At 48.0% G+C, this 24,058-nt stretch overlaps 2 protein-coding genes across 2 annotated transcripts in view; both read left to right on the forward strand.

Moving 5' to 3' along the window:
• STK38L (serine/threonine kinase 38 like) overlaps positions 1 to 994 on the forward strand; it is a 37,351-nt gene extending 36,357 nt beyond the window's left edge. Inside the window, exon 13 of the mRNA XM_009896104.2 lies at positions 673 to 994. Within this exon, the coding sequence (XP_009894406.2) occupies positions 673 to 800 (128 nt within the window). The 3' untranslated portion in view covers positions 801 to 994. The remainder of the gene's footprint in view (positions 1 to 672) is intronic.
• Positions 995 to 20,134: 19,140 nt separating this feature from the next.
• BMAL2 (basic helix-loop-helix ARNT like 2) overlaps positions 20,135 to 24,058 on the forward strand; it is a 51,326-nt gene continuing 47,402 nt past the window's right edge. The window contains exon 1 of the mRNA XM_009896105.2: positions 20,135 to 20,327. Within this exon, the coding sequence (XP_009894407.2) occupies positions 20,267 to 20,327 (61 nt within the window). The 5' untranslated portion in view covers positions 20,135 to 20,266. The remainder of the gene's footprint in view (positions 20,328 to 24,058) is intronic.

The following is a 24,058-nucleotide window of genomic DNA, read 5'->3' on the forward strand; positions in this document are numbered from 1 at the left end:
TACAAAATTTTCTGTCAGTGTGTTTTGCATCTTGAGTTGAAAATACTGCTCTAGATCTCTAAAAGCAGCAGATGGAGAGCTCAGTAGAGAAGGCCACTGCAGTGAGGATCCATGTGCAGCGTGGCCGGCTTGTTTGGTCCTCCGTAAAACAAAAGGAGGCTGTAGAAGCCTCACGGAGGCTACAAGCAGGGAGGGAGGCCTAGGAGAGTACTGTGTAGCCATCTGTAGTTGTCTTGGAATAATTTGGATATATCTTCTTTTTCTGTCTATGGGGAGGATTATACCATGTGTACCCAGGAATTTGTGCATGGAGCATTCTACATGTTACATTCTTCATAGCTCTCTGGGTGTTTCAGAGCTTCCTGCCAAGGTATGGAAGCCTGCTGTGTGCAGACATGCTAAGAAAAAAAGAAGAGGGGGGGTGGGGGGGAAAGTTCCACTTCAGACATGTGCTGAAATGATAACTCTTTGTTCATGGAGAGGGGGTGAGGAAATTTCAACCCACCACAAGACCATTGCCAAAAGGTAGCTGACAGGATGCCTTCAAGGAGCTTCTGCTGCTTAGGGAAATAAGATCTCGGTGCTGTCTATATAGGTGTTCTGTGAAAAGCCCCTCTCAGAAGCAGCACCAGTTGTAACTGGTTCGGTGTTCCTGTTGTTTCTGAATTGCAGTGCCAAACACAACGGAACCTGACTACAAATCCAAAGACTGGGTTTTCCTCAATTACACCTACAAGAGGTTCGAAGGGCTGACACAGCGTGGCTCCATCCCTTCCTACATGAAAGCTGGGAAGTTGTGAGGCAAGCACACAAACCCACGGAGGAAATAACAATACAAACCTCAGGTAGCTGCATCACCAGACCTGCTTGGTGTTACTAATCACTTCACTGACTCTGCACATCAATTTCACAAGGAAATTCTACAGGATTAGGATTTCTGAGACTACTACAGGAATTAGTTGGCAGTGCCAGCTGGCTTTTCTTTTGGTTTTTTTGCTTTTTTTTTATATTTGAATATTTTTGTTAACTTTATTATACCAAGGTACTGGAATAAAAGGAGAGTACATCCCTGGAGTTGCACTGCCTGTGTGTGTGTAACGGTTAATTATGCCTCTCTGTACTGTGGCTTTGTTTGTACTGTAAACCATCTCATCCACCCGGGAGTAAAACATGCCATGTTATGCAGCATTGGTATTACACTGCTTACCTGCTGGGTTACTTAACAACAAAACCAAACAAAACCAAACAAAAATACCAACTCCAAAGCGTTGCCCACATTGGCAGAATTCTCTGAGCAGCTGCTCAGTGGTGTTCCAGCTGTGGTCTGCTGACAGCCCCTGACAGCACTGAGTTACTTAAAGCAGCAGTGTCCTGTGGCCCTGATTGTACTCTGCCTACCAATTCCTCTCTACACTGGGGAGCTTTATCCTGATCACTCCTTCTCCTCTTCCATTTTCCACTCTGTTTGGTGGTGAGTGACTCTGTCATCTCTTAGTGGTATTTCTGCTTTAAATGCTAGCTGGGTGGATATTACTGTTTGAAATGATGATGCCTTCTGGCAGCTTTGGAAATCAAAAGGAATCTGAATAGAAGATTATTTTTTTTTAACAGAATGGAAACTTTTTAATAAGGAAACTTTCTAATGCCAAGTCCTGAAGAGATGTCAGTTTCCAGGACTGCATTCCTAGCTTTGCTGTAAAGCAAGGAGATCTTTTTGCTCCTAGTAATTCAAACAGCCTTTTCTCTGTGCGAAATGTATTCTAGAGAAGGGATCAAATTGCTGCTCTTTCTTTGTCTCCCAAGAACTTGTAGGCAGAGGGGATCCTGCTCTAGCCTTTTTTGGGGTTTTTTTCCCCTCCCTGAATAAGCACAGCAGCCTCTGCCAGGCTAGAGTAACGGAGCCCTCCATTAGACTGAGGCTCTTCTGTGGGCTCCAGCCTCTAGTATCTCCATCTAACGCAGACCATGGGATTACCGAGTCTGCATCCCGGTTTACAAGCATCACAACCATCTAGGACTGAATTGGGCTGTTCTCCCCAGTCTGAACAGTGCTGACAAACTGACAGCACAGGCAGGTCATGTTTCTCCTAGGGCAGGGAAATCAAAGCAGAAATCCCTCCATATCTCTTCCATGCTGTTTTGCTGCTCAGCCCAGCAGTGGTTTGGGACTGAACCATACTCCTTGAACACTTTGCAATTACCTGACTGCAGTCAAGTTTATCTGTAGCTTTGCTTGTCCTGGCATATTATTTACAGTAACTTGAATCTGTCACAATAGAGACTTCTGTAACCAAAAAATGGCATCAAAGATTTAGAGTGATGAAGGCTTCCCCAGTAACTGAAAAAGCAGCGCAAGTATAAAAGCATTACAGAAATATTTCTTGTTTTCAGTGCCGTGGTATCAGCTGTCCAGAATGATTTATATGCTTTAAAAACACACTGGGGTGTTCAGCTACTGCACAGACCACCTGCAGGATTTCTGTTTATCAATAACTGACCCAATAACTGTTAGGCTTCTGAAGGGCTTCAGTGATATCTTTCTTCCAATACTTGGTCTCGAAGCATTTAGCATTTGTTACTTATGCTGCACTTCTACAAAGAATTCTAGTCTGCAGCTCCTCAAAGAGGAGCAGCCAGTGCCTCAGAGCCCATCCATCATCTGCAGTGTTATATCAGAAGAAAATGGCCATGCTAACATTCTGCCTAAATGCTGGACTTCTGTAGGAACAGCTCATTGCTCTCCCAGTTTTCCTTTGCAGACCTCACACTAATTATCATCTCTTTACTGCCACTGAGGCCAGATCCCTCACTCTCCAGTCTTGCTCCTAGCATTGTCATCGTAGTGAAGCTCAAGCTGTATCCATCCTGCGACTGTCCAAAAGCAACCATCACTTCAATCCACCTTTATGCTTTCAGCCTTCATTCTGCCAGTGCTCTGGCAGCTTCTGAGGCTTCTCAGGAAAGGGAATTCCTTTTTTTAAGGCATTCACTCCAGGCTACTGCGACAGAGGAACTTGGGCAGAAAATCTCTGAGATGCAAACTGGGCCTCAAAAGACACTGCTAGTCAAAAGAGAATTATTTGTCCTGATTCCCAATCTTATTCATGGGGCACTCTGTGCACCAGGAGTGGAATTCCTGCAAACGCCACATTTCAAAAGGCCACAGTGATGCTATTTGTGTCACAGTCCAAAGAAACCTTTGCTTGAACGTGCTGAGGCAGGTTTCATGGAAACCACCAATACTCAGTCATATTTGTGATTATTTGTGTTTGCTGTAGGATTTGGGGAAGGAGAGATAAAGACAGACTTAATGTAAAGCTGTCTCTTAATCTGTACATCACACTGACTGGCTTACAAACCTGGGGAAAAGCTCACCCTTTATATTTGTGGCACTAAAGACAATACTCATTTAAATAAGCACAGATGATTTATCATATGTGTGCTCACAGAGGAGGTATATCCAGAGGGAAGCAGCCTGCAGTCTATTTAGCACAAACTCCTGTATTGTGGTAGTGGATTTGGTTGGTTTTATTTGTTTTGGGGTTTTTTTTAATAGAGCATTCTTTTACTTAGCAAGTCAAGTTAAAATATTAACCAATGCTTTCAAGAAGGTTTTTTGGGGGGAGGGGTTGTTTTGGTGGGGTTTCTTTGAGGTAAAGCTGTGACGCTGTAATGAATTAAAGAGGACAGGAGGTTAACCTACACTGGCTTTTGAAAAAGAGGAAGTTTCAACATATCTTGTTTGGGGTTTGTCTCATTCCTTTGGATGGTTTTGTGTTTTCCCTTTGGTGATGTTTGCCACTGTGCCATTTATTTTTTCTTATTGTTGGTGTACCAAAGATCCTGAAATGGCTTGATGAGTGCAACCATGTGAAAATTTATTCCCTGGAAGGATGCTTTGTTACCTTTAGTTAAAATGTGGACTGAGGTATGCAAATTGTTATCAAGGCTTGCTGGGAAGTTAGCCTATTCCAGCAGGGAAAACTTGAGTGCATCAAGGGCAGTGGTGATCCTGAAGCCAAATTTGAGCTGAACGCCCTGAAACTGGGCAGGTAGCATGGACTGGGAAACAGCTGAGCTTCTGCACTTTTGTTCTAACTCCAAGCAGCATGAATGAGTGGCCTTAGGTACAGGACATCAACAGAGGTGGCTGCATGTGCAAAAGGAGTTAAAAAAAATTGCCAGCATTCAGAAATCAAATCTTGTTGATACTGCATTTGCACTGTTAACTTTGCCTTGCTGGAGAGTTATAGAAGTGTTATTTTTATAGGTCAATTGTTGAACACCTGAGCTGCTGGATACAGTATGGAATAACAGCATCTGTCATGGGTGGATTCACCTCAGTGCAAAGGGGCTTGGCCAGAGCTCTCCACACTACTTGGATAACTGGGCATAAGCAGTACCAAGGGTATTGGGTTGGCTCCTTGTGAAAAGGTGACAGCAAGCAGGGAGTACTGCAGTTGCTCCTGGTTATACTCAAACACTGAAGTGCTCTCGCTTTCCCAGTAACACAAGCAATTACAAGCATTGTAACATACTGTACCTTGTCATTTTAACGTGGATATGTTCCAGCAGCTCCTTCTCAGAGTCAAAATGGCAACTGCTCTATTTTGTTTTATTTTTCCTTGACTCTTTCATTAGTTGTGGTTGGGAAAGTTACCTAGAGAAGCATTATAAAAATTTATATGAGGCTTTTTACAGCACTTGAAAATAAAAGTAGCATTCTTTTTGTAAAGTTGCTGGGTTTATTTTTTCCCATCAGTGGACTGGATTTGTTTAGCTCCTGGAACAGGAGATATCAAAGGAATTGAGACACTATTTTGTGTGTGCTCATCTTGAATTCCAAGGACAACGGAAACCCCCGCTCTCGCCACTCTCAGTCAGAAAGTGGAGACTACAGGCTTATGAAAAGCTTTTTCTAACTGGCTGTTGCTCTTCACAAGACACTTCTTTCCTCTAGACCATCATTTACTCAAGAAAGGCCTCCCTGAGCAGTCGTGTGCTTCGATCCGTTGTAGAAACAACTAGAGAAACCACGAGCCCGCTGTGTGCCCCCACGTCCAAGAAGGCAAACTATTCTGGGGTGCATTAAGATGAATGTGGCCTGACCTCTGCAGGTTCAGGGATGTTCTCCTTCACCTCCAGTTTGCCTTGGCAAGGCCTCATCCGGAATGCTGTGTCCAGTTGTAAGCTCCCTAGATGGAAGAAAGGCAAGGAACCGCTTGAAAGAGTCCAGCAGAGAGCCACTAAGGTAATCTGGGGACCAAACATCTACCTTCGGTGAAAGGGCTGAGAGACCTGGGGCTGTTAGCCTGCAGGAGAATGAGAGGGGATTTCATTAATGCTCATCAGTAGCTAAAGGGTAAGTGTCAGCAGGATGTAGCCAGACTCAGTAGTATCCAGTGACAGGACAAGGGGGAGTGAACACAAACTAGAACACAGGAGGTTCCACATAAACAGAAGGAAAGCATTCCTCACTTTGAGAGCGCGCTGGGACAGGCTGCTCTGAGCACAGAGCTTGCGTTTCTCTGGAAATGGGGTATGTAGGCTTGAGCCTTCTGATGTTAAGAAGGGATATTAGCCCAGGTTTCTCATTTCCCAATCAAGTCAGAGCTCTTCTAGGAACAGTTTGTTTCTGATCTGAACTGACCCTCAATGCCGTATCTTGTTTCCATATCAGCTGCTTTAATCTGTTTCTAGGGAGCCACCATCTGCTGCTGCTTACACCCTCTGTGGGATGCACATGCTCTGTGTGTGCTGTCCCTGGGCACCCCACCTCCAACTGGTAGCAGTTCCTTTCCCCCAAGGTGTCTCTGCACATCCTCTGACCTCCAAGAATAAAATCTGCCCTTGCCTTTGCATTTCCTGCTCAGGGAACAAAATGATACTGAGAGGACAGATAGCTCCTCATCAGAGTAAGCACTGTGACCTTGAAGCTGATTGTGTAAAAGCGTAAGGACAGCCTCTGCTCTACCTTTTGGAACAGAGGTGGCAGCTCCAGATAGCAAGAGTTAGATACACACTTGTGTGACACCTTGTTTGCTTTCAGGGCTGCAGGCGCAATCTGCCCCTAAGGGACCGGAGATGGGGACTGGAATACAAAGAGGGTGATAGAGCCCTCAGCAGAAGCAGGTTCCAAGACCTTCCCCTGGGAGATTCTTGTGCACATGTGGCCATCCTTAAAATTCTGAGATTTGAAATAGGAGAACTGATTTGAATTTTCATCTCAAAAACTGGAGGGCTCTGCTGGTCTTGAACACTTGATTTCCCTACAGATTCTGCGCCTGACTCCAATGTACCTTTTCAATAACAACAAATCGTTAGGTAAGAACATCAGTGGCTTTTGGATCATGATGGAGTGAGTCACTGGTAGAACTCCAGACTTCAATCCAGCAGGCTGATGTTAGCAGAAGATCCCTATCTAAAGCCCACAGAATCCAGTGAACAGGTAGAGTATCAAAAGCAAGCTCTCTGCCAAGGCTGTGCTTCTCCATTCTTCACCAATGAGATTCTTCTATAAATACAAGTCAGTTCACCAAAAAGCAGGACATGGAAGAGGTGATGTCTTTTGGCTTCAAATAAAATGGTAAGAAACTTGCATAAGACTTCTGCTGTTCCAGAAGAAAATAGTATTTCCCATTTTCTAATAAACAAAGGGAATGTCTCAAGGAAACTTTGCAGAATGCCCTTTTCTCCAATGGCAGAATACACAATTGGGCCCCAGCATGGACTGGGTGTACTCCAGGCAGCAGCCAGATCAGCAAGACTTCTGGATTTTTGGAGTTCACAGGCAGTGAACAATGAAGGGATGTTTTCAATTAGCAGCATTTTGCTGAGTAAGGGTAGGCAGACATATGGGCCCAACTCTGCAACAGTCACTGGGTTCCTCTTTGCCCTTATTTCTGCCTTGACTCAGTGGCACAGAAGTGGGGTTGTTTAGTCTGGAGAAAAGGAGGCTGAAGGGACTCGTCCCACACTCTACAACTCCCTGAAAGGAGGTAGGAGTGGTCTGGGGTTCACTCTTCTCGCTGGTGGCAGGATGGGAGGAAATGGCCTCAAGTTGCACCAGGGAAATTTAGGTTGGGTACTAGAAGAAAATTTTTCCCTGAAAAGGTTCTCAGACACTGGAACAAGCTCCCCATCCCTTGAAGTGTTTAAGAGGTGTGGTGCTGAGAGACATGGTTTAGCAGCAGACTTGGTAGAGGTAGGTTAACAGTTGGACTCGATGACCTTAGAGTTCTTCTCCAACTGAAACCATTGTGTGATTGAAGGTGGTTCACATTTCTGTATCTTTGCAGCATTCCTATACCAGCTGCTTCATACCAAAATGTTAACACCTGAAAAGATCAGGAATGTGTATCACAACTGGCAAGTCTGCCTTAACAGTTCCAAATAGTGATGTAATCTGTTGTCAGGACCTTTGCAAGCAAGAGGGCTGGGACGATAGCAGCTTGGAGGTTCACAGACTGGTTATATGAAGACCCAAGAAAAGGTGCTTTGTCCTCAGAGATAGATAACAAAAGCAGATTTGAGGGCAGCCTATTAGCCACAGCTGAAAAGGCAGGGGGTAGAATCTTGCTGATCCTAGAGAGGCAGGACTCATCTTGAGGGATGCCACTTGTGTACCGCGGGCAGGTTTCAATTGCTTTCCAACAGACCTTCCTCCTAAGCAGCTTTATTGACTCCTGTGTGGGGATCTGTAAGAGCAATACTGGCTTTCAGAAACATTAAGCTCTTGGTAGGTGCTCAGAAACCAGCAGTTTCTGCCAGGGATGAAAAGGCTATTTAAAAACTGCAGATTATTTTAGTTTTAGATTGGAAGTGGCACCACCAAACTGAGAGACTGTTAGGTAGGAGATTGGCAAGCAAGTTAATGACTTTGTGGGCACAAACCTCCCCAGCCAGGACTCCCAAATGAAGAGGTCACTTTGGAAAATGCCCAGCTTTTTGACTTGATTTGATTTGGTTAGAAAACCACAAAGTGGCTGGAATCCCGAGTTTAGAGAAGGAGAGCAAGTAGGATTTTAGCCTCTCGAGTTCAACTTGTTTCATCACATAAGGAATCTGTCTGTAGATTCACTGATCACAGATATATCCCAGTCCAGTCTGACAGATGTCCTGCATAACATAAAGAGATGCACTGTCACTCACTGTACTGTGCCAGCATAGCACAGCTCCTGGCTGACAGAGCCTTAATTCTTTTCTGCAGGCCTTCTTTGAAGGGCTTCTGTATCAATTATGAAGTAGAAAACTTTAAAGAGCCTAATTTTCTTACTGCCTGATTTCAGCAGAGTTATGCTATTTAGATGCATTTTTGGAAGCAAAAGATTCTCTGATTTGGGGGAGAGCTTTTCCTTTAAGATGATAGCAGACTTTACTAATGACTTTATAGAAAAGTCAACAAGTTGCTTGTGGTGCCCTTAACAGTAATCCAATGGCTTTCAAGCACAAAGCACAGGATACCAGACTTAATTGTTTTAAATAGTAGTGGTTCCTCAGCTATCCTGTTCACATCTGCTCTGTAAAAATTCACTGGATTCTAGACAGGTGTGGTTTTCCTTCCATTCTTTTGAGCTGTGTAATAACCACGATCTGAGGGGAGACTATAATAAACACTGCAAACAAACCTGTATTGAGAGGTCTGCTGAGTGACCTCAGTTTACTGCTATTAGGTTTCAGTAGAGAAAATTTAGTTAGGTCACTGTAACTATCTTTTTATGTGAAGCAATACAAGTGATTAATAGGATGTAGTGGCTTGGTGTTCCTTCAGAGGAGACTGCTTTGGTTCAGTCACTGTCAGCTTCTGAAACAGGTCTCTGGAGCATGGTGTGTATGGAGCTAACTTGGCCTCTTCACATACACAAAGGAAATCTGCATCCTCTTCAGGATGGTATCTCAGAGACCTGCTGAGCAGATGCTCCTCATGTCCTGTGTAACCTCTAAGACAAACTACACTTTGAATGTCATGAATCATTTACAGAAAAGGAAAGTGAGTACTAATACAGACACCTTTCTTTAAGTGTTTAGTCTTAGGCTGTTATTTAACTGCTCTGAGGTTTGAAGGATTGGGGTTTTTTAACCCCTTTAGCATGTTGTTGTGTAAGTTGTTTGGGAAAAAAAGAGGCTGCCCATTGCTTACATAAAGCATTCTCTTCTCTATTTTATAGCTGAAAGCTGCTCAAGAGGAATTGCTCACATAAAAATGGGGCAAGCATGTGGGGCAAGCATGGCCTAGGCGAGACCAGTGCCTTACATAAACTGGGATCCCACTCTGGCAATTCTCAAAGCTAGCTCTATTCCATGAACAGCAGTTTCTGCGATGTATACAATGTAGGAAATGCTCAGTGAAGATATCACTCATCACTCTGAATAATAGAATACATTAACTATAAAACCTGTGTTAATGAAACTGCAGCAAACTGCTGGCTAAGCTGTCAGCTCGTGGCTCGGACAGCAGCACTCTGTGCTGGGTTAGGACCTGGCTGGAGGCTGAGCCCAGAGAGTGGTGGTGAATGGTGCCATAGCCAGCTAGCAGCCAGGCACCAGTGGTATCCCCCAGGGATCAGTGCTGGCCCTGTGCTCTTTAATATCTTCACTGATGATCTGGATGAGGGGGTTGAGTCAGTCATCAGCAAGTTTGCAGATGACACCAAGTTGGGAGCAGATGTTGGTCAGTTAGAGGGCAGAAAGGATCTGCAGAGGGATCTCGACCGACTGGACAGATGGGCAGAGTCCAACAGGATGGCATTCAACAAATCCAAGTGCCAGGTGCTGCACTTTGGCCACAGCAACCCCATGCAGAGCTACAGGCTGGGGTCAGAGTGGCTGGAGAGCTCCCAAACAGAGAGGGACCTGGGGGTGCTGATTGACAGCCACCTGAACATGAGCCAGCAGTGTGCCCAAGTGGCCTAGAAGGCCAATGGCATCCTGGCCTGCATTAGGAATAGTGTGGCCAGCAGGAGCAGGGAGGTCATTGTGCCCCTGGACTCTGCACTGGTTAGGCCACACCTTGAGTCCTGTGTCCAGTTCTGGGCCCCTCAGTTTAAGAAGGACATTGAGACACTTGAAGGTGTCCAGAGAAGGGCAACAAGGCTGGGGAGGGGCCTTGAGCACAGCCCTGTGAGGAGAGGCTGAGGGAGCTGGGGTTGTTTAGCCTGGAGAAGAGGAGGCTCAGGGGAGACCTCATTGGCCTCTACAACTGGTCTCTTCCAGCCTTAGTGATACTGTGAAATGGTAGCACATTTATAAGCACTCTCTTACTGCCCAGAGATGTGACATTGATTGTGGATGAGAAATATGCAGAAGTTTTTTTGAGACTGATTTGGTGACCTGGACATATCATAAAGTGCCAAAAATGTCTAGATCAGTCTGCAAGGAATTCTGTTGTTGCACTAAAAATAGCGTAAATGCAAGGTGAATCAGGCACATTGGCTCCGTTTCTAGTGAACCAGGCTAAAAAATACTCAGTATCACAGGATCACAGTATCACCAAGGCTGGAAGAGACCTCCCAGATCATCGTGTCCAACCTGTCACCACAGACCTCATGCCTAGACCATGGCACCAAGTGCCACATCCAATCCCCTCTTGAACACCTCCAGGGATGGTGATTCCACCACCTCCCTGGGCAGCACATTCCAATGGTGAATGACTCTCTCAGTGAAGAACTTTCTCCTCACCTTGAGCCTAAACTCCCCCTAGTGCAGCTTGAGACTGTGTCCCCTACTTTTTTGAAGTCACCCCTGAGCCTCCTCTTCCCCAGGCTAAACAACCCCAGCTCCCTCAGCCTCTCCTCACAGGGCTGTGCTCAAGGCCTCTCCCCAGCCTCGTTGCCCTTCTCTGGACACATTCAAGTGTCTCGATGTCCTTCCTAAACTGAGGGGCCCAGAACTGGACACAGGACTCAAGGTGTGGCCTAACCAGTGCAGAGTCCAGGGGCACAATGACCTCCCTGCTCCTGCTGGCCACACTATTCCTAATGCAGGCCAGGATGCCGTTGGCCCTCTTGGCCACCTGGGCACACTGCAGGCTCATGTTTAGGCAGCTGTCAATCAGCCTACTCAACCTGTTCCATTTTGAATGTCCTCACTGAACGTTACCATATGTCCAGAGTTCGAAGTTAAGAGCTGTTAAGCTGTTAAGTTTGTTCACACAGCTGTCTGGGACCATTCAGGTCCTGAGCTCCTTGAGCTTTAGAACAGCCACCGTCAGGTTCCTGTGGTTCCGAGGCTCGGCGCTGCTTTCAGGCAACACGTGACTCATTCTGCTGAACGCTGCTCAACATTTGACTGTCCACTGATGATGCAAACCTGGAGGTGTGAGCTTCGAGCTTCAAAACTGGGGCAGAAGAGTACTTTTGCAGAGCCAAACGTGACATCTGTGCATTAGTAGCAAGCATTTTTCCAAGGTGGCAACACTAACTCCTGCTTTTTATCTCTTCCTACTGCTTTTTATTTCATTTAGAATCACAGAATTGTTTTGGTTGGAAAAGACTTCTGAGACCATTGACTCTGTCTGTTATTAACTCTGCCAAGACTGGCGCTAAACCATGTCCCTTAGCACCCTAAGATCTGTTAAACACCTCCAGGGATGGTGATTCAGCCACCTCCCAGGGGAGCCTATTCCAGGGTTTGACAACCCTTTAAGTGAAAATGTTTCTTCTCCTGGCCAATCCAAACCTCCCCTGCTGCAACTTGAGGCCATTTCCTCCTGTCCTGCCACTTGTTACTAGGAGAAGAGCCCAACGCCCACCTCACTGCAACCCCCTTTTCCAAGGAGTTGTAGAGAGCAAGAAGGGGTCAACATCAGCCTCCTTTTACCTAGACACAACTCACCAGACCTGTTCACCAGACCCTTCACCAGCTTTGCTGCCCTTCTCTGGGTCTGCTCCAGGACCTTGATGTCTTTCCTGTAGTGAGGGCCCCAAAACTGAACCCACTACTAAAGATGTGTCCTCATCAGTGCTGAGTACAGGGGCATGGTCATTTGTTTGGTCCTGCCTGTCACACTGTTCCCAGTACAGCACTGGATGCAATTGGCCACCTGGGCAATTCGGGGCAGAAGTGATTTGTAATTGCTTTTGTCTGATAGAGATTCTGCCAGCTCAGCTGAAGCCAGCGTGGTGGGACATTGCAACAGCCATCTCATGACACCAGCCATGGGGGGACTACACTTACCTGAAAATTCGAGGGTGAAAAGTTGGATTTCCAAGAAAATAAAAACACCTCATGAATGATTGTTCATTGAGACTGTCAGCTGGTGCTGAAGGCATTTCTTCAGCAACATGCCCAGCTAGAACCCTTTGATTCCCCAGCCAGGGAGCCTCTAGTAGAGCCATGGACCCACTCAGACCCATGCTCAGTCTAACCCTCAGTCTTACCTATGTGCAAGAGGCTAAGCTACCACCTCCCACACAGCTGGGAGTGTTTCCAAGTGGACTGTGAAACATGCTAGAAGCTTCAGAGTAGAAAAGAGCATGAATGGAGTTCAGGACTGCATCTGATTAACCCTTTCACTAGAATGTAGTGTGGCATTTCGGCAAGTAAACTCTACCTAAATATCCCAAGGCCATGAATGAATGACAGCCTTGGGTTTGTAGGGGTTTTCCCCAGCTGTCATTGACTGGGCAAGCTGCTAATCCCCTACCACATTACATGAAGCTCAGAGGTGTTCAAATGGATTTGGCCCATGACATTTGACAAGGATTTACTTTCTCAGGGTCTAAGAATCACACAACTAAAGCATCATATAGGTTGGGAAAAGATCCTTAAGGCCATCAAGTCAAACCATTAACCTAGCACTGCCATGTCCACCACTAAAAGCAGCCCTGAGGAGAGAGACTTGGGGGTGCTGGGGGAGGAGAAGCTCACCAGGAGCTCTCAGTATGCACTTGCAGCCCAGAAAGCCAATCAGATCCTGGGCTGCAGCAAGAGAAGTGTGGCCAGAGGGCAAGGGAGGGGATTCTGCCCCTCTGCTCAGCTCTGCTGAGACCCCACCTGGAGTACTGCCTCCAGTTCTGGAGCCCCTATTACAAGAGGGATCTGGAGGTGCTGGAGGGTGTCCAGAGAAGGGCCAGGAGGATGATCAGAGGGCTGGAGCACCTCTCCTGTGAGGGCAGACTGAAGGAGTTGGGGCTGTTCAGTCTGGAGAAGAGAAGGCTCTGAGGGGACCTCATTGTGGCCTTCCAGTATCTGGAGGGGGCTACAAGAAGGCTGGGGAGGGACTGCTCAGGATCTCAGGGAGTGATAGGACTGGGGGGAATGGAATGAAGCTGGAGGTGGGGAGATTCAGGCTGGAGGTGAGGAGGAAGTTCTTCCCCATGAGAGTGGTGAAGCCCTGGAATGGGTTGTCCAGGGAGGTGGTTGGGGCCCTGTCCCTGGAGGTGTTTAAGCCCAGGCTGGATGAGGCTGTGGCCAGGCTGATCTAGTGTGGGGTGTCCCTGCCCATGGCAGGGGGGTTGGAACTAGATGATTCTTGTGGTCCCTTCCAACCCTGACTGATTATATGTCCCCGAGCATCACCCCTACCTGTCTTTTAAACACAGAATCACAGAAGGGCAGTGGTTGGAAAGACCTCTGGAAATCATCTAGTCCAACCCCCTACTAAAGCAAGTTTGCCTAGATCAGGCTGCCCATGTCCAAGCAGGTTTTGAAAGTCTCTGGAGAAAGCAACTCCACAACCTCACTGGGCAGACTGTCCCAGTGTTTGGCAACCCTTTCAGCAAAGAAATTTTTCCTAATATCCAGCCTAAGCTTCCCCTGGAGCAACGTGAGGCCATTCCCTCTTCTCCTATCACTTGTTACTTAGAAGAAGAGACCAACACCCACCTCACTACAACCTCCTTTCAGGTAGCTGTAAAAGGTTTTCTGTCAAGCAGAAGTGTTTACATACAATTAAAATGAAGACAACACTGAACTGCTGTCCAAGATGGGATGATGGAAGCAGAGAAGCAAAGATTTGATGAGACTTCTGTTTCAGTGTGTTAGTTTTCCCAAGAGGAAATAGGAACTTTCCTACACATGGGGGGGAGGGGGGAAAGGAAAAAAAAAAGGGGGGGAGGGGAATATAAATGGCTATTTTAAACTTCCCCCCCCAAGTATCTCAAGCTATAGTAAGAATCTTTAGTAGGGCTCTTTTCTTTAAGAGAGTCAACAGGCATCAGCCTCTTCTAATTGTATAAATAACCATAATCACCTGCAGGCTTGCCACCAGTGCTGAGAGCCTCAAAGACATCACTACAGAGTGCCTCTACATTGCTTCCACAGCTCCAGCCTCATTGTTGGGTTGCATGTGACTATTCTTTTGAACACAGGAGCCTTTCAGAAAGCTAGCTTTCAAGCAATTTATTGCTGCAAGACCAATTTCATAACCCATAGTTCAGCTTAACCCTTTGCATGCCTGCTGCTTCCAAGAGCCAAGAGGGCCAATGGCATCCTGGCCTGCATCAGGAACAGTGTGGCCAGCAGGAGCAGGGAGGTCATTCTGCCCCTGTACACTGCACTGGTTAGGCCACACCTCGAGTCCTGTGTCCAGTTCTGGGCCCCTCAGTTTAGGAAGGAGGTTGACTTGCTGGAACGAGTCCAGAGAAGGGCAACAAAGTTGGTGAAGGGTTTGGAACACAGCCCTGTGAGGAGAGGCTGAGGGAGCTGGGGTTGCTTAGCCTGGAGAAGAGGAGGCTCAGGGGTGACCTTATTGCTGTCTACAGGTACCTGAAGGGAGGTTATGGACAGGCAGAGGTTGGTCTCTTCTCCTGGGCAGCCAGCACCAGAACAAGAGGACACAGTCTCCGGCTGTGCCAGGGGAGGTTTAGGCTGGAAGTTAGGAGGAAGTTCTCCACAGAGAGAGTGATTGCCCATTGGAATGGGCTGCCTGGAGAGGTGGTGGAGTCACCATCATTGGAGGTGTTCAGGAGGAGACTTGATGGGGTGCTTGGTGCCATGGGTTAGTTGTTTGGGTGGTGTTGGATTGGTTGATGGGTTGGACGTGATGATCTTGAAGGTCTCTTCCAGCCTGGTCTATTCTATTCTATTCCTTTGATCTGGACTGATATTCACATACATATACCTCCCCTCAGCATAATGTAGGCAATGAAAATACTTACTTACATATTCTTGCTTTTATTGAAACCACGCAGCTCTTTCTTGTGTATTTAGCCTCACTTCCTTTTGCACTTTCAGCATAGGATCTTTTTGTTCTTTTTGTCTGAAGAGTAATTTTATCATACCTCCAGATCTGAAAATACAATTACTTGTCTGCAGGTCAAAGAAATAAATCTTAACAACTCAGACACAGAACCATAGAATTGTTAAGGGTTGGAAGGGACCTCAAGGATCAGCTAGTTCCAGCCCCGCTGCCAGGGGCAGGGACACCTCACACTACATCAGGTTGCTCAGAGCCATATCCAGCTTGGCCTTAAACACCTCCAGGGATGAGACTGCTACCACCTCCCTGGGCAACCTGTGCCAGTGTCTCACCACCTAAATAGTGAAGAATTTATTCCTAACATCCAGTCTGAATCTACTCATTTCTATTTTTGTTCCATTCCCCCTAGTCCTATCATTACCTGGCACCCTAAAAAGGCTCTCACCAGCTTTCTTGTATGCCCCTTTAAGATACTGGAAGGCCACAATAAGGGCTCCTCATTAACGAGTAGAACATTAATCAGATGATGAAAGAACACAACCTGCACTGTGAAATATGTTACCTACTTTTGTTAGCTCCAAAGGACCCCCATTACTAGTTACAGTTCGAGGGTAGAAAGGCCCTGCAGAGGGACCTCGACCGACTGGACAGATGGGCAGAGGATGGGCAGATGGACAGGATGGCATTCAACAAGTCCAAGTGCCAGGGGCTGCACTTTGGCCACAGCAACCCCATGCAGAGCTACAGGCTGGGGTCAGAGTGGCTGAGAGCTGCCAAACAGAGAGGGACCTTGGGGTGATGATTGACAGCTGCTTAAACATGAGCCAGCAGTGTGCCCAGGGGGCCAAGAGGGCCAATGGCATCCTGGCCTGCATTAGGAACAGTGTGGCCAGCAGGAGCAGGGAGGTCATTGTGCCCCTGGACTCTGCATTGGTTAGGCCACACCTTGAGTCCTGTGTCCAGTTCTGGGCCCCTCAGTTTAAGAAGGACATTGAGACACTTGAAGGTGTCCAGAGAAGGGCAACAAGGCTGGGGAGAGGCCTTGAGCACAGCCCTGTGAGGAGAGGCTGAGGGAGCTGGGGTTGTTTAGCCTGGAGAAGAGGAGGCTCAGGGGTGACCTCATTGCCCTCTACAACTACCTGAAGGGTGGTTGTAGCCAGGAAGGGGTTGGTCTCTTCTCCCAAGCAACCAGCACCAGAACAAGAGGACACAGTCTCAAGCTGCACCAGGGGAGGTTTAGGCTGGAGGTGAGGAGAAAGTTCTTCACTGAGCGAGTCGTTCGTCATTGGAATGTGCTGCCCAGGGAGGTGGTGGAGTCACCGTCCCTGGAGGTGTTCAAGGGGAGATTGGATGTGGCACTTGGTGCCATGGTCTAGTCGTGAGGTCTACCAAGACAGGTTGGACTTGATGATCCTTGGGGTCTCTTCCAACCTTAGTGATACTGTGAGACTGTGATACTGTAACATACAGACACTCTGAAAGCCCACTGAACAGAACACCTGCAGAAGGAGCATTCTTCATATGTCACCCATCATCCAGCTCCAGCCACACTGGGAAGTGAAAGCAGCTGCACTGTACATATAAGTTCCTTCATACCCAGGCTTTACAGACAGAAGCAGGCACTTGTGCAGCCCATGAGGATAGCAGAGGAAAGCACACACCAGTCTAGGCAGCAGCCTACCTGCCACACCTCCAACTGGAACTGAGCAGGCACATCGTCCGTAAGCAGGATACCCACACTCTGTGTCGTAGAGGTTTCATTTTAGACTAGCACTAGTGGAGTCCACTGGAGTGAATGCCTGCTGGCAGCTGGATGCACATCAAGCTCCTCTCAGTGTATCTGGAAGCCTTTGTACAAAAGGAATACACTTCACACACACTGAGCCCACTCCAGGGTGTGAACCAAAGCATGGTGAGAATGGTGGATTCACTTCAGAAGTGCACTCCTGGTACTAGCAAAAACCACAGCTACAGGCCCTAGCATAACCCAGGTCTGCTAATACCATTTAATACACTGTTAAAAATTAACTCTATTTTTATGCTACTTTGTATTAATCTATATGGCCGTTGCCCTGCTCTGACCATACAACTGGACCAGATGACCCAAAGAGGACTCTGCTAAGATCCCTATTCTTCATCAGACAAGGTGTCTCTTAAGTGAAGTGGGGGGAAATTTAGTAAGAGATGAACCCCCTTGCATTCTGAGTCCTCAGAGATTAGAGGGGCTAGGGGCAGCTGGATTTATGTCTTAATAAGGATGCCAGTTTAGGGTGAGTTGTTACAGGTATGACACCAGACACACTGAAAGCCCAGGTTTGCTGTGGTCTTGTTGCAGTCAGACACATGAATAACATGGTTTGTTTACACTTGCAACATATGCAGCAATCTTCATGATTGCTGGAGATAGGAACTTAACTGCAGAACTTGCTCTGCATCTTTAAGAACATACAGTTGCAATTACACATCTAATAACTCAGGGCAAAATACAGCCAGCAGTGCCAAGGACACAGCTTACCCATCAAAGTGTCCCCAGGGCTGTTTCTTGCCGAATTCTCATCCACACATTGGTTTCCAAAGGGGCTGATATTTACACCTCAGTTTGCTATTGTGTAATGTCTGGGGGTGGGACTGTAGCCCTATCACTGAGTGAGCTTTTTGGCTGCACAAAGTATTGAGTTTGGCTGAGCTGGAGTTAATTCTCCCCAGAGCATCTTTCCAGTGCTGAGTTTTGCAGTGCTGTAGTTGGGTGTTGATAGCACAGCAGTGTTTTGGCTGCTGCTGAATTAGCACCCAGGCTGTGCTTTTGCAACATTTCCCTGCCCCAAAGGTACGCTGAGGGGAAGGCAAGATCTGGGGAGGGGACACAGGCAGGCCAGCTGACCCAAACTGACCAAAAGGGTGCTCCATGCCATATGACATCAGCTAAGATATATAAACTAAGTGAAAGAAGGAGGTGTGGGGACATTCTTTGATGGCATCTGTCCTCTGGATCAAATGCTATGTGTGTCAGGCCCTGCTTCCCGGGAGTGACCCAACACCATCTGCCGATGGGCAGTAGAGGATAACATCTCTGTTTGCTTTGGCTTCTGCACGTGGCCTTTGCGTGGCCTTTGCTTTTGCTTTGCATTATTGAAATTGCTTCTCTCTTATCCCAGGCCTTTTGTTCTATTTCCCCTCTCCCCTGTCCATCTAAGAAGGGCAGTCTAGGGCAGCTTTGCTGAGTATTTGGTCCCCAGCCAGGGCCAAATCCCCACAGACAAAGATTTCTTCACAGCTTTCAAACTTGATGCCTTCTCGGGGCAGGGGAGGGAGGCAGGCATCTTCCACCAGGAAGAGTTAACTGCTGTGCTAAGAAAGACATGGGAATGCCAGGGCCACGCCTGCCTTCAGCAAACATCCCTCTTTCGATCTCACCACCAAACATGGATAGCTGGGCTTTCATCCAGCAGCAGAGCTGGGCTTTCACTCAGTAACAGTACCTGGTTGAGATGTACATGCTGAGCAGCAAGTTACACTTTCCTATTTCCAATACTTGTGCTTCAAACAGGTGTCCTCTCTACAGCACCCTGAAAATGTTAACAGATGAACAGGAAAAGCAATGTGTGGATTTCTCCCCATACTGCAAATGTTGGAAGGGCCCACGACTACCCTGCATCTCCAGCGTGCCCTAAATAAGTAGGTCATTCCCATTATACATCCCACATGCTCTGTCTATGGAATCAGAGAATCATTTCAGCTGGAAAAGACCTTTAAGACCACTGAGTCCAAACATTATCTAACAAGACTGGTGCTAAACCTGATCTATCCCCCAGCACCAGATCTCCGTGTCCTTTATACATCTCCAGGGGTGGGGATTCAACCACCTCCCTGGGGAGCCTATTCCAGGGTTTGAGAACCCTCTCAGTGAAGAAGTTTCTTCTCATAGCCAACCTAAACTTCCCCTGCTGCAACTTGAGGCCATTTCCTCTCATCCTGTCACTCGTTACTAGGGAAAAGAGACCAACTGCCATCTAGCTCCAACCTCTCTTCAGGAAATTGTGGATACTGAGAAGGTCTCCCCTCAGCTTCCTTTACTTCGGCTGATAAAGATCAGCTCTGTGCCTCCAGACTTTAGCTGGCATCTTCAGACCAGAAGTTCCTGTGTTTGCTTGGAGAACTCAGCCCTCCACTAATTAAGAATTCAAGCAGCAGTAAGCACTCAGCAGGGGTGTAAGTGGAGCTCTGCAATGGAGAGGGCTCTCTCCACACAGCTGCAGCCGGGCAGTCAGATCTCCCCCCTCAGACTGTGACTCCATCTAAGGAGTCATCTCCGTGCTTCTTAGTGAACCTATGTATTTGGGGTACTTCTTGGGAGATTTTCCTTTTCTGAGTGTGTCCACATTTTCATTCACCTCTCCCTAGATAGTTTACCCGGTTGTGCAGCAGTGTATGTCCAACTGATTTTAGTTTTACTGTGCCAGCAGAGTAGATTAATAAATCCACGCTTTCCAGGTGGCTGCTGCTCTCTTTTGTGGGTGCGTCTCCAACAGCCCCGTTCTCCAGACCCTTTACCACCTTCACTGCTGCTGCCTGGACCTGGTCGCGCACCTCAGTATCTTCCTTGTAGTGAGTGCCTCAAAACTGAACCCAGTACTCAAGGCGTGACCTCATCAGTGAGTCCAGGGGAACAACCACTGCCCGAGCCCTGCTTGCCACACTACTCCTCGCTCAGGCCAGGATGCCGTCGGCCACGTCTAGCTGCCACGACTACCCTGGCGGGTCACAAAACTCAGGTAAGGCCGGTGCGGGTGTCGCCAGCCGTCACCCGCCTCTCGCTCCCAGCCATCCTCCGCCTGAGGAGGCCGGAGGTGCCCCCGCAAAGCGCAGCTCCCCGACACGGGCAGCGCGCCGCCGCCGCTCAGCAGCGAGGGCGGAAACGTCGCGAGAAGTGCGGTGCCCGCGGCCGGGCGGGGCGGCGGCGGCGCTGCTGGGGCGGAGCCAGTGCGTGTCGGGGGAGGTCGGGTTGGCGGGGCGGCGGGGAGCCCTCCTCCGGTCCCGGCGGGTCGGCCTGTTTTCCCTCACCTTATTTCACCTCCTGCATGCCGCCGCTGCCGGGGGCGCTGTGGAGCGGAGCCCGGGCCGCCCGCCATGGCCGAGGCAGGAGCGGGAACTGCCGAGGGGGTGGAAGAGGAGCGGCGGGCCACTGAAGGTGAGGGCGAAGGGAGGGGGTCGTTTGCGGGGGGGAGAGGGAGCAGACCCCAGACCGTGGCAGTGGGTGGTGCGTTTGTACTGCGCGTGGGACGATCGCGGCTATGGACTGGGGGAGAATCTGCTCGGCTCTCGGTCTGTCAGCCTCCGTGAAGTAGGACGAGCCAAGCCTGCGGTGTTGTTGGCAAGTCGGTGCGGAACCAGGGGTGCGTGTCGCCAGGCTGTATGCGGGCTGCAGCCCTTCTGCGAGGGCACTTGGCCTGAGTCCTGTTCCAAATATCGCTCTGTGGTGGTGGGCTCGGTGTTGGTTGTTTAATTGAAGCTGTCCTGCACACGCTGACCCAAAGCGTGACCTGGCCGCTGCTAACTCCTTGCTTCCGCTGGAAACTCAGTGGAGGTACGCGGCGGGATGCAGTGGCTTTACGTTGTGCACTGGCAGAGAAAGCCCTGCTTCCCTAGGTCACTCTGCCTCTCTTTATTGCTGTTAACGATGTGCCGTGGGTTTAGGTTTGGGGCTTTCTGCTGTGTTTGTTTCGGGTTTTTTTGGGGGGGGGTTAGGGGGTTTTGTGTGTGTTTTGTTATTTTGTTTTAAACTTACCGTGTGTACTTGACAGTTTCCCATACACAGTTAGCCTAATACCACGGACGCACAGAAGGGCAGGGGTTGGAAGGGACATCTCAAAACCGTCTAGTCAGCCCTCCCGCTGGAGCCGAATCCCTTATATGCTAGTATGAATTTTTAATATACTTTTTTGAATGGAACTGTAATTTGGTGGCTTAGGTACGGTGATTGTTGGCTTCTCTATGTGTGTGTGTGTGTGCGTGCGAGCGCCCGCTCGCATGGTGACCACGGCTTGATGTTCCTTCCTTGTTCCTAATCAGTAGTTTCTGGGATTAAAGCAAGGTTAGTTTAAACCAGTAGCCGCTGCCTGTGCTTTCCCTGCTTTTGAGCGAGTGTGTCGCTTCCCCTCTCCGAGGAGAAGGAGGTATTTTGGGAAATAGAAATGAGCAAATCTCTCCTAAGGCATCGTTGCAGATCTGTTTATCACTATTCTTAAAGGTGTCGTTTTCTGAACGTCTGTTGTGTCGTGTGTATTCTAATCTGCATGAGGATCCTGGTTGTCTAGGATAATTGGTAGGTATGCTTTTACCACTGCTAATTTTACAGCAAGTAATCTAGTGTTGGAAAACAAAGTGAAGGGTTTGGCCCTGGGGGATTTTAGAGTTTTTGCTGTCTCTTAAGTTATGCCTACAACAAGGATTTGCTGTTTCCATGTCATGCACATAGTGTAAGGAGAGGAACAAGTCAAAAGAAAGGAAGTCTCAAATATGCAGAGCTATTTCCATTTACAATAGATTTAGGAAAGCAGTGAACCATAGGTGTTCGTGTTTTATTGGGGAAAGAACCCCCCCCTGCCTAGGTTTCTTTTGTTACCCATATGGATGTTGAAGAAATGTTGGTTTGGGGTTTTTGCCCTATTTTTAAAAAAAACATTTCCTTTCTGTGGGCTGGATCCACAGTAAGGTGAGCTGCTCAATATTGGTTGTTTTCACTTCAGTGTACATGTTATTGTTGAGATACTTGCACATTAGGAAATCCAAACTGTAAACTGGACAGTTCACATCAACTGAGAATCAAACTGCTTGTAAAATTGTTCAAAATAATTGGGTGGCTCATTGTGGGAAGTGAATCATAGTGAGCACTCTGCTCAAAATCCCCTGTCTAGATTCCAGGAAGTTTTGCAGGTGGATTGATGGCAATCATCATTTTACAATGAGTCAAAAAGTTAGAAGAGTGCTGGGCCCCATCCTCTTTAATATCTTCACTGATGATCTGGATGAGGGCATTGAGTCAGTTATCAGCAAGTTTGCAGATGACACCAAGTTGGGAGCAGATGTTGGTCAGTTAGAGGGCAGAAGGGCTCTGCAGAGGGACCTCGACCAACTGGACAGATGGGCACAGTCCAACAATGACATTCAACAAGTCCAAGTGCCAGGTGCTGCACTTTGGCCACAGCAACCCCAGGCAGGGCTACAGGCTGGGGTCAGTGTGCCTGGAGAGCTGCCAAACAGAGAGGGACCTGGGGGTGCTGATTGACAGCTGCCTAAACATGAGCCAGCAGTGTGCCCAGGGGGCCAAGAGGGCCAATGGCATCCTGGCCTGCATTAGGAATAGTGTGGCCAGCAGGAGCAGGGAGGTCATTGTGCCCCTGGACTCTGCATTGGTTAGGCCACACCTTGAGTCCTGTGTCCAGTTCTGGGCCCCTCAGTTTAAGAAGGACATGGAGACACTTGAAGGTGTCCAGAGAAGGGCAACAAGGCTGGGGAGAGGCCTTGAGCACAGCCCTGTGAGGAGAGGCTGAGGGAGCTGGGGTTGTTTAGCCTGGGGAAGAGGAGGTTCAGGGATGGCCTCATTGCTCTCTACAACTACCTGAAGGGTGGTTGTAGCCAGGAAGGGGTTGGTCTCTTCTCCCAAGCAACCAGCACCAGAACAAGAGGACACAGTCTCAAGCTGCACCAGGGGAGGTTTAGGCTGGAGGTGAGGAGAAAGTTCTTCACCGAGCGAGTCGTTCGTCATTGGGATGTGCTGCCCAGGGAGGTGGTGGAGTCACCGTCCCTGGAGGTGTTCAAGAGGGGATTGGATGTGGCACTTGGTGCCATGGTCTAGGCATGAGGTCTGTGGTGACAGGTTGGACTTGATGATCCTTGGGGTCTCTTCCAGCCTTGGTGATACTGTGAAGAAAGCAGCTCTGCTCAGTCCCTGTAGCAGTATCTGATCAGAGAGGCCTTTAGTTGGCTCTGTGTGTTGGGCGGGTTTGGGTGTTCTTCAGTGACCAGCTTTGATGCACGAGACTCTCGATAGCTGTCGGTGACCTGGTTTGAGCTTGAACGTGACTGCAGAGGCAGTTGTACAAGAATAGTTTGGTCAGGTATTTGGTGTTGGAAATGTGTTAAGTAAATGTGTTATTTAATTCTGAAGTTGTGATTATTGACTACCTAAAGTGGGGAGATTAAGTAAAATAGAGACAGAAAGTAGTTGGTTGCCTGTGTTGTAGTTCATTAAATGTCTACAATTTGGCACGCTGTAATTTTCCCTTGAATCATTTTGTGGGGTTAAGAACAAACCCAGTGTTAACTGTAAGAGGTTAAAGTGTCAGAGCTTATTGTCTGCCTAGTGTTGTTCATAACATGGTTTCATTACTAAGGTCTCTGTGTCTCGTTCCTGCCTTGTGCTTTCTTACAGAAGTGGTGAAAAATCCCTGGTTTAGACGGTGCATTTCTCCTGTTTTCACTAACTCAAAACCTCTTGGACCTGGCTTTCAGGACCTGAAAGTACACAGAATACACAGAATGTCAGGGGTTGGAAGGGATCTCAAAAGATCATCTAGTCCGACCCTCCTGCCAGAGAAAGATCACCTAGAGACACATCCAGGCAGGTTTTCAATGTCTCCAGTGGACTCCACAGACTCTCCAAGCAGCCCAATCCAGTGGTTAGTCACCCTCACAATGAAAAAAAATCTTCATCTGTTCAGGTGGAACCTCCTGTGCTCCAGCTTGCACCCACTGCCTCTTGTCCTGTCATTGGACATCACTGAGAAGAGCCTAGCTCCTTCCTCCCAGCACTCGCCCTTCACATATTTATGAACATTAATGAGGTCAGCCCTTAGTCTCCTCCAGGCTAAGAGCCCCAGCTCCCTCAGCCCTTCTTCATAAGGGAGATGTTCCACTCCA

Source organism: Dryobates pubescens, chromosome 27, assembly GCF_014839835.1.
Source record: "Dryobates pubescens isolate bDryPub1 chromosome 27, bDryPub1.pri, whole genome shotgun sequence".
NCBI lineage: Eukaryota > Metazoa > Chordata > Aves > Piciformes > Picidae > Dryobates > Dryobates pubescens.